The 16,009-nt window shown below is 38.0% G+C and overlaps 1 protein-coding gene across 1 annotated transcript; it reads left to right on the top strand.

The window, feature by feature from the left end:
• The first annotated feature begins 2,042 nt into the window (after positions 1-2,042).
• Positions 2,043-15,052, top strand: LOC123875916 (solute carrier family 22 member 1-like). The gene is made up of 8 exons (XM_045922008.1): positions 2,043-2,441; positions 3,212-3,458; positions 4,685-4,889; positions 9,490-9,590; positions 10,210-10,361; positions 10,811-11,428; positions 12,851-13,032; positions 13,725-15,052. The coding sequence occupies exons 2-8, from the start codon at positions 3,262-3,264 to the stop codon at positions 13,911-13,913; spliced, it is 1,644 nt and encodes a 547-aa protein (XP_045777964.1). The 5' UTR covers positions 2,043-2,441; positions 3,212-3,261; the 3' UTR covers positions 13,914-15,052.
• Positions 15,053-16,009: the final 957 nt, after the last annotated feature.

The raw sequence follows: 16,009 nt of genomic DNA, 5'->3' as shown, positions 1-16,009 counted from the left end.
CGTCCGCGTGGACTACACAAATTTCAAACCCCTATTGTACCCCCTTAGGGGTTGAGTTTTGAAAATCCTTTCTTAGCGAATGTCTATACGTTATATCGGCTATCTGCTTGCCGAATTTCAGCCCGATCCGTCCAGTAATTTGAGCTGTGCGTTGGCCAGTCAGTCAATCGGTCATCTTTTCCTTTTATGTATTTAGATAATAGCTTTAAGTAACTAAACCATGAAAACGGGTTAAGTAATAGATTTAAGTAAGAATAGGTATATATAAATGATGAATTATATGACTATATGCTTCCCGGTAAGTGCATCATAAGGAAACCTTACCTATTATCTTGGAATATATTTACACTTACTGATAACACGGTTTCCTTTCAATAATGTATATAGTATTATACCTATACTTAAATAATTGCAAATAAATTAGAGACAGATGCAGTCTTATTTCTGAGTTTTTTAACTAAATTCAATAATAAAGACTACACAAGTGCGTGTCACACTCAGAACATGCATTAGAGTTCCGTATCCATGATACTTGCTAAAAACTTTGACGGTCATTAATATTTCTTTTTTCAACTCTCGCTTTTCATGTTCAGGAAGTAAGAACCCTGAAAACTTATTTTTTCAAAAATATACAAGCCTCTTGGCAGAGTTATTAGTTTTCTGTACCTTTTCGAAATAAACTGTAAAAAAGCTCATATTATGTTTATTTTTAAAATGCCTGTGACACGCAGACAGACGGTGGACAGGCGGACTGGACGAAACTATATGAAGTTAAATGAACGCTTTATCATTCATAAAAATTCCGTTTTTAAGGTTCCGTACCTCAAAAGGAAAATCGGAACCCTTATTGATTCACTTCGTTGTCTGTCTGTCGGTCCGTCGTGTCTTTCAAGAAACCTATAGAGTACTTCCCGTTGACCTAGAATCATGAAATTCGGCAGGTAGGTAAGTCTTATAGCACAAATATAGGAATAAATCTGAAAACCGCGAATTTGTGGTTACATCATTAAAAAAAAAATTAAAACGTGTTTCAATTTTCAAAGTAAGATAACTATACCAAGTGGGGTATCATATGAAAGGGCTTTATCTGTACATTCTAAAACAGATTTTATTTATTTTTATGTTTTTGATTAATCGTGCAAAATGTTGGAAAAATATCCGAGTACGGAGCCCTCAGTGCGCGAGTCTGACTCGCACTTGGCCGGTTTTTCAATATTAAGTATGCAAAATTAATGATAAGTATTTAAAAATGAACATATTAGACACTTACGTTAAGGGAAGTTTATTCGTAGTGCGCTACAAGCAAACGTAGTTTGGTTCTCATTTGAATACTAACTAATCGAACTCGGTGGCATTTTGTAGATACGTTTTTAGTGTTCCGTACCTCAAAAGGAAAAACGGAATCCCTATAGGATCACTTTGCTGTCTGTCCGTTGTCCGTCTGTCGTGTCCGTCAAGAATATCCTATAGGGTACTTTCCGTTGACCTAGAATCACAAAATTTGACAGGTACGTATGTCTTATAGCAGAAGTAAAGGGAAAATCCGAAAACCGTGAATTTGTGGTTACATCACAAAAAAATTTTTTTTAATGTGTTAATGAACAAATATAATTAGTATTTTCAGTGTAAGGTAACTATACTAAGTTGGGTATATGAAACGGCTTTACCTGCACATTCTAAAACAGATTTTTATTTATTTTCATGCATAATAGTTTTTGATTTATCGTGCAAAATGACGTAATCCTCGGTGCGCGAGTCTGACTCGCACTTGGCCAGTTTTTTCAACTAATAATATGATCTATATCTGTGGTTTTTCAAATTTCTGTTAAAATATTCAGTTTCAAAAATACATGGTCTCAAGAATTTACATACAAATCTTGAAACCCGTGTATCTTAACAGTTATATTCACGGAAAACTGCCAAACTACAAACAGATATTAGTTTCTAGACCGTGTCTACAAAATTACATCGAGTTTGATTGGTTAATATTTGAATGAGTACCAAACTACGTTTATATGGGGCGGGTGGCGGAGAATCTTCTGGTATTCATTATTGATAACAGAAAACCAAACCAGTTACATTCCGCACTGAATGTATCCGAGAGCGTAGAGTCTAGTCTTTAAACCATTGATAAAATGGTTAGAGCACGTTATCTAAACACGAAGGACTCGGAACTGCTTTGTGCACTAATCAGTGCGCCAGAACCTGTCGGTCTGTCCGTTAACGTTCCTTACGTTTACCATTCTGTAGAAAGAATGAAAGAACACAGAATTCCGATGATAATTTTATTATTGAAGAGCTAACTCCGCCGAGCAGACGTGTTGGAGCCGCAGACCTCATCGTTTCCTGCAATGCTGGATGCCCTAAATTCTGACTCGTTACAAATTAGTGACCTTCCTACGAATGGTTGCATCCTGTCCGCGACCATTTCCAACAAACGGGTATGTATTATTTTTAGATTATTCTTAAAAGTGTTTCGTTTTCTTTATTTAGTATAGACAAAGTTTGTGTTTATTTACGGAATTATGGAAACGTGGTTTGACACGACATTATCGAATAATAAACTGTGATTGCCGTTTTTAACATAACTCCAGCTGCTCATATTATAAATGCGAAAGTGTGTTTGTTTATTGGTTTATTAGTTTGTTGGCTTGTCCTTCAATCACGCCACAACGGAGCAACGGATTGACCTAGTTTTTTCATGGGTTTGAAGACCTGGAGACATTTTATCCCGGAACACGAAAGAGTTTCTAAGGAGTTTTTGAAAATGTAAATACACGCCGACTAAGTCGTGGGTATCAACTAGTATTTTATAAAACATTAGGTTCATAATTGTTACACTAAAAATTAAATTATAATTACTTAGTAAATGGTTAGATTCGTGGCAAATGCATAAATTCAGAATACAGTTGTTCTGTATCGTGTTCTGAGTCGTGCGCGTGTCGTAAGCCTCGTGGTCGTGAACCTTGTTTTAGTAGAACAATTTTTGTTATTTTTTTTTTTTAAACTGAGAGTTCCTCATAATGTTCTCAAAAATATGTGAAATCTGCCTCCGCACTTGCCCAGCGTGGTGGTATGACCAACTCCTTCGCATTCTTAAAAGAGACCCGTGCTGTTGTGATTCCGAATTATCGCATGTTATTTTACACTAAACAGTAAAGTTACTGAAACAGACTAGATCTATTTAAATTAACCAAATCCTAACTTTCAGATAACCAATAACCACTAACAACAGATGATAAGGAAAACTAAACCGACAAAATGGCAACCAAACAGAACTCAGAAGCTATGCCCCTGGATGGCTGCGAGGAGCCGGTGAAACTGGACGCAGTCCTGCACAAGCTGGGGGCCTTCGGGAAGCACCAGCTGATCACCATGAGCATGCTGGCGCTGGTGTACGCCACCAACTCCATGTACAACGTCAACTATGTGTTCGCTGTTGAGGACGTCAACTACAGGTTTGATCGCCTTTTTACCCTGCTACGACAAAGCCAAAAGGAAGGGTTTAGCAGTCTATGTATGTATGTAGGTTTGTATTTAAGTGTGTTCCACCATAGTGCCTAAACTACTGAGCCGCTTTTGATGAATGAGGTGTCAATCGTTTTGTTATTATAGTCCGGGTGACATAGGCTACATGTTATACGAAAAAAATCGACGGACGGATGTTACATACAAAAAAGTGGGGGATCCAAATATTTTTTTGTTATTGTATCGAGTGGGATAACAAATGAAAGAAGAAAAAATTCTGCGTTCATAAATATAAATATAATGCAATGTTACACCAAGTGACCGAAAAACTATTTCACTATATCTATCGCTATGTATCGGCAGTTCGCGGGTAGTAGCCGGGTTTAAGTGCTGTTTAACTTTATCTTGTTGTATCTCCTAATTTATTTTATTACCTCTATAAAATAAATTTATTATTATTTTTCCCCTTGTCCCGATCACACTAGTATCACACTAATATTATAAAGGCGAAAGTTTGTGTGTATGTTTGTTACTCCTTCACGCAAAAACCACTGTACGGATTTGGCTGATATTCAGAATGGAGATAGATAATATCCTGGATTAGCACATAGGCTACTTTTTATCCCGGAAAATCAAAGAGTTCCCACGGGATTTCGAAAAATCTAAATCCACGCGGACGAATTCGCGGGCGTCAGCCAGTAATATTATAAACAACAAGGCATGTCATTGACTTAGTCATAATTTTTATGGTTCACGTTTGGAAAATTTGCATTATTAGTATTGGTTATTTAAATAAATATACCAAACATGTACAGGTTCAACTCTATTTTTAAGCATTTAAATTTATTTTTAGTCATTAAAATATTGTTACTGTTTTATTCTTTTTGTCAATAAAAAACTCGCTATAAAATTCGTCGTCATACCGAAGAGTCTCGAAATTTATCGATTCCCATAAGTTATTCTAGGATTACCTATTATAATTCTCTATATTGACTCTGTTGCATATTCATTCTTTCAAATATATTTTATTACTATTTCTACCACCTGCACCGCCTGGTTCGAAATGCAGATTCCACTGAGAAGAGCCGACAAGGAACCCAAAAGTTTTCAAATCATAAAACTTTTTACTTATTACTTGTTACTATATGTAACTTTTTACATAAGAAGAAGTCGTCTATAAGGATGCGATGCTTAAACGATGAACCTCTTTCCCCAGATGCAAGGTCCCGGAATGCGAATCAGAGGGGTCCCCCTTTGTCGTACCCTGGCTGAACGCGTCCGTCTCCGACCTGGAGAACGAAGGCTTCAAGCAGTGCCAGCAGCACGCCCCGCTCAACAGTCAGTGCAAATCCTTCAACACCAGCGCGCTGAGGGAGTGCAAGGAGTGGACTTATGAAATACCCAATAGCTTTGTAGCTGAGGTGAGTCAATTATTGCTCGTTCACACAGGCTGCGTAAGCGTAGACGTAGCGCGTACCATTGCGTTGTAATGTATGGAACTGTATGAAACATGGCACACCGCTTGCTTAAAGCGTGGACGTATGCGTAACCCGGTGTGTTAGGGGTTTACGCGCGTCACTACGCACGTGTCACATGTACGTGCTTGGTGTGGCTTTATTGTCCTCCAGGCCACTTTTTTTCTTATTCAGATACAATTTAGCCCTTTACTGCAATCTTACCTGGTGGTAAGTGATGATGCAGTCTAAGATGGAAGGGGGCTAATCCAGAAGGGTTTGGCAGTTTTCATTAAACCCATACTCCTTTGGTTTCTACACGGCATCGTACCGGAACGCTAAATCGCTCGGCGGTAAGGCTTTGCCAGTAGGGTGGTAACTAGGCTTGCCCGAAGCCTCCCACCAGACAAAACTGCGACCAATCTGCTAGACTAGCCCATACGCTGTGTGCGCAATCACAGGCGCATTCGTTTCCGTCAATTTCATGGAACGGCAATCTGACACGACCGGAGTGAGATCAGACGCACGCGCAGGATCGATTCCCACCAAATAATATTTTGACGCATCCCGAAACATTTATATAAAACCTGTCAAGTGTGAGTTTGACATGAAGGGTTCCTAGGAAATATCCTTCAAATTTTTTTTTATATTTGCATAACAGTGATTTAATTTTTTTTATTATTTATTGGTATAGCGGCAATAGAAATACACACTGTAAGAATATCAACTCTACTTATTACGGTTCATGAGATACAGCCCGCTGACAGACAGACGGACAGACAGCGAAGACTTAGTAATAGGATCCCGTTGGCACCCTTGGGGGACGAAAAAATTAACAAGCTTTTAGTCAAAGCTTTGATTTCAATCTAAAAATTAATGATCTGTGGTCTCTTAGTGTACATTGTACTTAGTGTAGATACATTGTCTTAGCGTACACTGCACTTGGTGTACACTGCACTTGGTGTACACTGCACTTGGTGTGCACTGCACTTAGTGTAGGTACACTGTACTTAGTGCACACGCAGCAGGCTCCTACGCTATCGGCGCATCGCGGTATTCGTGACTGCGTCTGAGAGATAACACGAAGCTTCATTGTTTAACTTCTAATACGACCACTCGATAAAGCAGCACGGGTCCGATTTGTGATAAGCCTTAATCAAATAAAAGGCTTCAGAAATTTGGGTCTACTTACTGATAAACATCACGCCTACCTATACCATGCACCGATTTTATTTTATTTTATTGATTGAGGTTAACATCCAGTAGCACGCAGTGTTTTTTTTTAAATTCTGATACAAATCAGACCTTGGCTGCATTCTCGCCTGGTGGTAAGTGATAATGCAGTCAAAGATGGAAGCGGGCTAACCTAGGGATATAGTGGAGTAAACGAAGCATTTTCGTCGGAAGTCCTCAGAAACAGCTCCGATTTTGATGATTTTTTTTTTAAATTCTTGCTTTTTAAACATTATTTAAAATCAGAAACGTTTTGAAGCGGGGAAATAATTTTTTTATCCATATGTGCGATATTTATACACGAAGTCCAGAAAAACGCTACCTTCTCTTTGAGAAGTTGTAGAGGAGGTCAAATGCTACAAATGACCTCTGAACACTTATGGGCGAAAACCGCCCGTTTTTGAGTTATTGATCGTTTTCAGAAAAATACGTATTTGTTTCTTTTAAAATTCATTAAAAAAAAAGTAAGGCATATTGCCGACTTTTTATTTAATTTCTAAGTACTAGACATCTCAACTAATAATTGTGAATTCTAAAATAAAAATAATCTTTGTAGGTTCCCCGGTTAGGCATCCAAGACTGTACCAGTTTCATAATTTCTATTGGGCTACTTTGCCAAAAACGCTATTTTTTTTTAAAGTTACAGAAATTTTTGGCCTGCAAATTATTTGCAAAGCTTCTACACTTTTTCAGCTATCTAATGATGTACAAAACTTTAAAATAAGTTGAAAGTTAGCTAAAAAAATGATAAAATAATAGCACAAGGGAGAAATTTCTTAACGCTTAAATTTTAAACAAATCGTTCCTATCGATCAATTGAGCTATCCCGTGGCCGATTTTATGATCAGACTTGATCCGATCACATATTCACAGTAAACTGTTACCTCTTTCTAAGTAGAGACTACCTCTAAACAAAGAAAAAACGATTTGTTTAAAATTTAAGCGTTAAGAAATTTCTTCCTTGTGCTATTATTTTATCGTTTTTTTAGCCAATTTTCAACTTATTTTAAAGTTTTGTACATTATTAGCTAGCTGAGAATGTGTAAAAGCTTTGCAAATAATTTGCAGGCCAAAAAATTCGGTAACTTTAAAAAAAAAATAGCGTTTTTGGCAAAGTAGCCCAATAGAAATTATGAAACTGGTACAGTCTTGGATCCCTAACCGGGGAACCTACAAAGATTATTTTTATTTTAGTATTCACAATTATTAATTGAGATGTCTAGTACTTAGAAATTAAATAAAAAGTCGGCAATATGCCTTACTTTTTTTTTAATGAATTTTAAAAGAAATAAATACGTATTTTTCTGAAAACGATCAACAACTCAAAAACGGGCGGTTTTTACCCATAAGTGTTTAGAGATCATTTGTAGCATTTGACCTCCTCTACAACTTCTCAAAGAGGAGGTAGCGTTTTTCTGGACTTCGTGTATAAATATCGCACATATGGATAAAAAAATTATTTCCCCGCTTCAAAACGTTTCTGATTTTAAATAATGTATAAAAAACAAGAATTTAAAAAAAAATCATCAAAATCGGAGCTGTATCTGAGGACTTCCTAAGATTGGCTATTTTACGGCTTTATTTACTCCACTAATATGGCAGTTTTTATTAAACCCATACCCCTTTGGCTTAGAGTAAGAACCCAGCCCTTTGGTTTTTACGCGGCATCGTGCCGGCACGCTAAATTACTTGGCAGCACGGTTTTGCCGGTAGGGTGGTAACTAGCCACGGCCGAAGCCTCCACTAGACGAAAAGCAAGTAATATTAAATTGCTTAAAATGCACATAACTTCGAAAAGTTAAAGATGCATGCCCGGAATCGAACCTGCGACGTCCTAAGACTAAGGTAAACGTTCTAACTATTAGGCTATCACGGCTTAAAAGTAGATGAATGACGTTAACAAAATCAAAGCTTAAAAATAGATATTTGAGGTCAAAGAGAAAAAACCTCTTCAACAAAAGTCATAATATTGCAATAAAATATTTTTAATAGTGAATTATGCATTAGCCTTCGTAATATCATGTCGTTATTATGTGTCGACGTTTTGTTTTGAACACGAATTGTAAAGAATATATTATTATTATTAAAGCTCTATTTTTCCACACACTAAATTATTATTGCAATTTTACAGTATTTTTAAAAATTACAGTATTTTTAAACATCTTTTGCGTGCGGCCCTCTGCGGGTATAAGCCTCCTGCATCCTTTTCCAGGCCTCTCTGTCAATTGCTATTTTCATCCACTTTTTTCTTGCGACGTCGATCATATATCGTCCTGCCACTTTTTTCTCTGCCTCCCTACACTTCTTTTGAATATAATCAGCTGCAAAATTAACAGCTTAACTATGTAGAGCGTTTGTGCTCTCATTCGTATTCAATTCTTATTCATTCTCGTATAAATACGAATCAAAGAGGCCGCCATATAAAACGTACGTACGCGTGTGCACTCATTCGTATTTTTTTTTTCCGATTCGTATTTGATGGATTTTTGCCGAAAAATTAAGTCTAAATCGACGTATTTTTACGATAGGTACGAATTGAAAGTGAGTGCACAAACTCCCTAAATTATTTGCATTCAATTATAAAAATTACGTGACGTGAAATTCTTCAGCCATTGATAAATTATGCATAGCAAATGTTTTATATAATGATTAACTATAAAAAAATAACATTTCCGATTAAACGTGATCGCATACCAAACATTACCTTTATATTATGATACCCATGTAGCCAACATTGTGAATTATCGTAACTTGACTTACTAACTATGATAATAATGTCATTATGTTAGTTTCTTCATTTATAGCTATACATAGGTTAGCAGTGGGCACATAGTGAATGTCGATAAAGCGCAGCGCATGAGCTGTGCGCAGATTACAACAAAACCAACAAAGCTGCGCTCCGAGGGCAATTTGTTAGGCTCGATAGTGATACGGGTCAGACGATTTGCATGGTTTTTGCGCACACGCATACATACGCACCGACCCGCCTCCGATTATGGCATTTGCCAGATTTATTCAGAACTGGCTTTGTCAATCATAAAATAATTTATTGATTTGCTCGGGTGGGATTACCGAGTACTCTTCGTTTTTCAAAAAGCGGGTGTTTACATAATAGAGAGTGTTAGAAATAATTTAGCGCGACAGAGCAAATGTAGTTTCCCTACCGTGCAGTAGATGTCGTTGATTGAAGTTTATCTCGCGCGATTCATTAATTGAGAAAGCGGGTACCGCCTACCGACCAATAATAATAATAATATCACAATACTATGTTAGATTTGTCTGAACTGATAGGTATATTTTGATGTATTAGTACCGCTGTCCGTTTTGCTTGCAGTTCGGCTTGGCCTGTGAAGAATGGAAGCCACCTCTAGTCGGCACCGTACACAGCTTCGGGAGCATGATCGGCCTGCTCATTCAGGGACAAATCTCTGACAGGTATTTCTTTGACATTTTACTTACGCTTACAAATCACTACCCATCATAATATCATATTGCTGTTACTCATGTTATAAACGCGAAAAGTTTGTCCTTCAATCATGTCTCATCTCTCTGATACCGGTTATACTCAAGACTTAGGTCGAAGTCTCAACCACGCTGCGTCGCGAGCTGAGTCCCTGTGAAAAAGGACCCCGACTAACCACGGGAGTATAGCTGGCATCAGCTATATTTTATAACTAGCTGATGCCCGCGACTTCGTCCGCGTAGAATTAGGGTTGTTAAAATCCCGTTGAGACTCATTCCTTTTGTAACCGACTTATTTTCGGTGTACATGGGTAGAAAAACACAAATCCTCCTTTTTTAACAGTCGGTTAAAAAGTAGCCTATGTTACTTCTTGGTTACTCTACTAGTATGTGAAAGTCCCGGCAGTTCCGAAGATCAGCCCCTCCAAACGGACAGACAGACAGACAGAAATTTGAAAAATGACTGATTTAGTTGTGTTACAGTTCAAATAAACATATGAGGTAGTTATTTCGAAATTACAGACAGATACTTCAATTTTATTCATTAGTTAGTTTGAAGATGGTTAGTAGCTGTATATCCGGCTATGTCCAGGTTCGGGCGTAAGACCGCGGCGGTGTTCGCCGGCACGATGGGCGCCGTGCTGGGCCTGACCAAGAGCTTCGCCACCTCCTTCTGGCTCTACCTCGCGCTGGAGGGGCTGGAAGCGGCCATCGGGGATGCTCTGTCACCTATGTTCATGTTAAGTACGTCATCATCATCAGCAGTATTATCAACCAAAAGACGTCCGCAGCTACAGAACTCAGTGGCTCTCTGCAACTCGTTTGGTTTGGACACAGACGACAAGCCTGCACTTTCCAGTGCGAGGTATTTAGTACAATGGCTATCGTTCTGTATCTGTCTCTTCGTATCTGTATTTTAGTACAATGGCTATCGGTTTTCCGAACACAATTTTCGTGAATCTTCACAAGATATTCATCTGTAATTTTCAATGATCTCTTTTTTATGTTTCATTGGATTTTTCTTTGTAAATTAGTAATTTCAGAGATTGGAAGAATATTTTAAGCGTTCATTTTGTACCTACTACAATTTCCTTATATACCACGTAATATTGTCATTGGATAAAAATATACCACGTATGAAAAAATGCTTCTGTAACCCACTGGGATGAAACTAAAACTATTTTAATTTGCAGGTATTGAAATTGTCGAAAAGAAACGGGCGGTGCTCTACCAGATGATCCTTCTCAACTGCTACACAGTTGGTCAAATCATCATGCCGTTCATCGCGTGGGGGGTTCCGTACTGGCGCGACTTCCTCAGGGTCATCTACGCGCCCACGCTCATCATCCTCACCTACTCCTTCTTCCTCGACGAGAGCATCCGCTGGCTGTTCAGCAAGGGCAAGAAGAAACAAGCCATAAAGCTCATAGAGAAGATAGCAAAGAGGAACAATGTAATCATTGATAAAAAATTAATAAACAAACTCGATTATTATGACGAGGATGTATCCAGCAGCGTGGCGGATAGGAAGCTGCTCATCAAAACCTTCAAGTCCAGGATAATGCTGCAGAGGTTCCTCGTGTGCATGGTGTGGTGGTTCACCATCACGCTCATCAACTTTGGGATGATGATCAGCTCCGTGTTGATCAGCGGGAACAAATACATCAACTTTGCTCTGTTGATCGTGATGGACATTCCGGCGAATATCTTCTACTGGTTGGCGTTGGCGAAGTACAACAGGAAGTTGCCCTTGATAGCGTCCTTCATTGTCGGAGGGATTTTCTGCATATCGCAGCCCTTTTTGCCAAAAGGTCAGTATTAGTCACAATCCTTAAGTACAGCAATTAAACATGGAGCAGGTGAGTAATGGTTTTGTGGGGAACATTTAAGACTAGAATAAGTTAAAAGAAGTAAATGATTTTCTTTTCTACTGCATATCTGCAATTCACAGAACCCACTTCTTCCACCTTCTCTGACCTTCACTTTTTTTTCATCTTCTTATTTTCACTCTGAATTACAATATGGGGCTATTCAATTGACGGCTAAACAAATTCGTTAAAAGATGGCAACACATGACGGTTCCTCTGATGCCGCAAATGTTCATTCTTATCTAATAATAAATTAATACTAGCTGATCCATTGCTCGCTATCAATGCGGATATAGTCGTAGTTATAAAAATCACAGAAATCCTTTTTTTCCGGGATAAAACTACTTTTTATCCCGGAAAAAAAGAATTTCTGCGTGAAGTGTGTTTGTCACCTTTGTATGAGAAGCTTTTTCTATGGCCAAATCGCTGTAGTCATTGTGGCATAAAAAGGTAACAAGCATCCAAACAATTATAATATTACAACAATAAAGCATTTTATGTAACTAATAAAACGGCTCTACTTAACACAAAGACGACCTCAAAATGGAAGCATTTTGAATAAATAATAAGCTGCAAGTCCAAGTACAATTTGCACTGTTCACATCCATAATTTGGAAGTGTTAACACTGATGAAAGGATTTCAATTGCCTTTTACATCATACAAATACCATAAAAACCGCTGTTTTCTACAACAGCGAGATTGAAATCAAGCTTCAGGCGTTAATGCCTAGAGAAGACTCAGGAGTAATCTCACTTTAATTGCAACTGGCAAAAAGTGAATGAAGATGAATGCCGCGAAGGTAAACTTTGCTTTGCAGAAACGACAAAGCTTCGCTTTATTTACTAAGTAGTCCTACGCTACTCGTAAAGAGCACGAAGCAAGCGTAGTAAGTCGCAACTTTGTAACTTTGTATGGAACATGACTACAACGCAGAATATTTCTATTAAAATTCTGTTATCTATTTTTCACACAACTTCAAACCTTACTGATATTAGGGAGGGCAACAGTTAACATCTTTGCTAAGTTTTAAAATCGAAAATAAAATCAAAATACAAAATATATTTCATGTAGGACATGACAAAATATAATGCTGTGACTCTACCCCCGATTAGGAATAAAGTTTCTACTAAGGAGAGTCAGCTAGAAAATAAATGCAGTAGTTGCTCTGCTATGGATTCATTATGACATTTAGACGTAGAACGCAAATTTTGGAAGAGGGTCTATTTAGTGATTACTAAGAAATTATTTATTTTTGCCATAGGCATCATCCCAAGTGTATAATAGTGGACTATAGGCAAACTCTTCTCATTCCAAGAGGGCACCAGTGCTCAGTAGTGAGCCGACAATGGGCTTTCTCTCCCCAGGGTACGCGTGGCTCGGGCTGGCGCTGTTCATGATGTTCGAGATGCTGGCGACGTTCTCCTACAACATCGTGTACATGTACACGTCGGAGCTGTTCCCCACCTACACGCGCAACTCCATGCACTCCATCTGCTCGTCCTTCGGCCGCGTAGGCTCCTTGTTGGCACCGCAAACTCCGCTGCTAGTGAGTGCCTATACTACATCTTAATACGTTTAATTGTTCACAGGTTTTCCCAATTCTTAACCTATATTTGACTTCGAGGTGTCTTCTCGTCCGAAATTCCTCAGTGTTTGAAAACCAAAGTCTTCAAACAGTACCTGTTACCAGTGATGACATATACATCCGAGACATAGTTGCTAACTCTGGGCCGCTCAAAGTCAGTCAGCGGTGGATGGAGAGAGCTATGCTTGAAGTTTCTCTATGATCAAATCAGAAAGGAGTAGGAGAACCAAATTAACCGGCGTAACGTGTTGCGAAGCTGAAGAAGCATAGGCGGGGCACATAGTTCGAAAACCCGATAGACGTTGGGATCACAAGGTGCTAGCATGGCCACCTCGCACCGCAAAAGCGCAGCGTTGGAACCACCTACTAGGTAGACAGACGATTGTTAGTGGACGGTTATGTTTTAGATCAAAAGTGCGAGTCCTTGCTAGATTTTATCGATCTGTATTTGCTTACTCACTTTGTTTTGAATGTTTTACAAAATATTACTATCCTTGTACTTGGATATTTAATAACACTAAGGTCCACCATCTTGTATTTTTGAGAAATTGCAAAGCTACCGGAAATTATCTTGGTGTTGCCACTGTATAGTTTTTTTTGCCTTTAAGTTTATGGTTATGAATTCTCTAAAATCGCCTAATCTAAACTTGCAGATGACATATTGGACTGGTCTCCCAGCAGTTATCTTCGGCCTCACATCGCTGGTGTCCGGGGCGCTCACGCTCTGCATGCCCGAGACTGCGCGCACGCAGCTCCCCGACACCATCCAAGAAGCAGAGGTCATCGGCAAAAAATCCGTCGTCAACTATGATCCGGCTAAAGAGAGCTTGAAGGGAACTTAGAATGGCTATATACCTAACAGAAGTACCTAAAGACAATAGCCAAATAGTATCTACCTGTGATTAATGTGAGTTGTGATACTTTGAGAAAATACAATTCGACACTGTGTTCCGTGATACCTGCCACGTGTAATAATTTGAATACCTACAAAATATGAGTGAAAACTCATCTTTATAGACAAGCAAACTCCAACTTAGTTCTCATTATTGTTGCCCATTAAATGTGATACCATTCAGCGCAAGCCTATCTTGAAATCAAAAAGGGAGTATAGCTAGATGGCCGCAAGCGGTTATTGAGTGTTTCTTACCGGAAAAACTCAACAACTTTAACTGAAGTCGGTTGACAAACCGTTATGACAAATTTACATTAGGAATAGATAATGCACGTATAACTTAGATAAAGTATGCCATGTAATGAAAATAAGATGGTAATGTACGATGACCCTTCCCGACACCTCATTATTGTGAACGTGCCAAGCCTTTACAAAGAAACGAACATATACGTAGAATATATTCATACATAGGTACAAAGACAGACCAGTGAGTGAAGAGATACAAAGTAAAATGGAAGTAATGTAATTTGTATTTTAGTTTCGTTTACAGGAACACGTCTAGGATAGTAACTCGTCCTAAAATTGGGAAAGGGCGTCAGGCAGAAATAGGAATTATTGAATTATCCTCAGCGTTAGAGATCAAGTCTCACATTGGCTACATTGCAAAGCTAACTTCTTTGAGGTGCTTTTAACCAATGTATTTTTCAAGTGTCATGCACAAATTTTTTTGGAGACTGCCAGTTATTTCATGAATCAGAAATTTCTTTATTGCATTATACAGACCGTGCAAGATATTGCAAATATATTGGCGTATGTCATGTAATGCATAAATGTAATATTTTAAATTGTAAATATCAATTTTAGCCATATTTTAGCGTTTCCACAGTTTTTCATACTTACAGTTGCCAGTAGGATTTCAAAACGGGACCCTTGGTCGTTGTAAATCTAACATCACATTTTTCATGTGAATATTATCATTATTTTTAGTACGTAGACAATTTAACAACACTATGTACATATTATTAAGTAGACAATCTAACACGTCGGTTAAGTTATTTGTAACTAAAATAAAACTAAATATGAAACCTACCTACTGTTGTTAATTGCATCACTACCCATACCTACATTAAATGCGAAAGTTTGTTGGCTTAGTGCTTATGTTATTTATAATTACAATAATGTTTTGATAATTCAGCCTAATTGCCATTTGTTCAAAGTAAAGATAAGGAATCATTGATTGGCTTTATCAATTACTAGCTTACTGCAGTCAACATTGCCTACCTGGGCACAGGCAGTGACCACAGTCGTAGTAGTCGAGCAATCTAGTCACGATCAACCAAACACAGATCATTATACGATACCAATATTGGATTATATTCTGGATCATTTCAAACCGGCTCCACGCCTGGTCCTACTCACGATATAATATAAGGTATGCTCAAATAGTACTCTCAGTTTAAGAATATTAGCCATGTTTATTATTACTAATGTTCTCCTTTCCCCTCCATTTAAACGTAAAGCACAGTTTTACGATGCACTATCGTAAAACTGTGCGTAAAGCTTGTGTTAGGAGTAGGTAAGACAATAGTGCAACTACATATTATTGGAGTTTGAACCGCCAACCTTTCGGATTTCAATCCTCTCCACTGTTGAGTTATTGAGGTATTTGCTCTGACGGAAATAGAGAAATAAACTCCCAAAATTGTACGACTATGAATCACAGGACGCATTTCCATAAGTTTTTCGTCTGAGTACTAAAAATTTAAGTACAGTTGCTTGAAGTTTTAGTAGCATAAATGGCACAGGCCAACTCTACTAATTGGAATAAAGGTGGAAAGTAAAGTAAATGTGGGAGAGCTTAATCTAAGTAGAACAAATTCAAAAGATTTAGATATAGTAGGTATTTTAGGCTCAGCAATTAGCACCTATTTTTATTTGTTTAAAACCTTCACCTTAAATTCTTAGCATTTTTCTTTCTTAGTCTTGTTTAACCAAAGAAAACGAGGAAAGCTTAGCACAACTTACATCGCTAATGCCACGAAATTC

Source organism: Maniola jurtina, chromosome 20 (genome assembly GCF_905333055.1).
Source record: "Maniola jurtina chromosome 20, ilManJurt1.1, whole genome shotgun sequence".
Classification (NCBI taxonomy): Eukaryota; Metazoa; Arthropoda; class Insecta; order Lepidoptera; family Nymphalidae; genus Maniola; species Maniola jurtina.
This window is presented reverse-complemented; position numbering and strand designations above follow the sequence as displayed.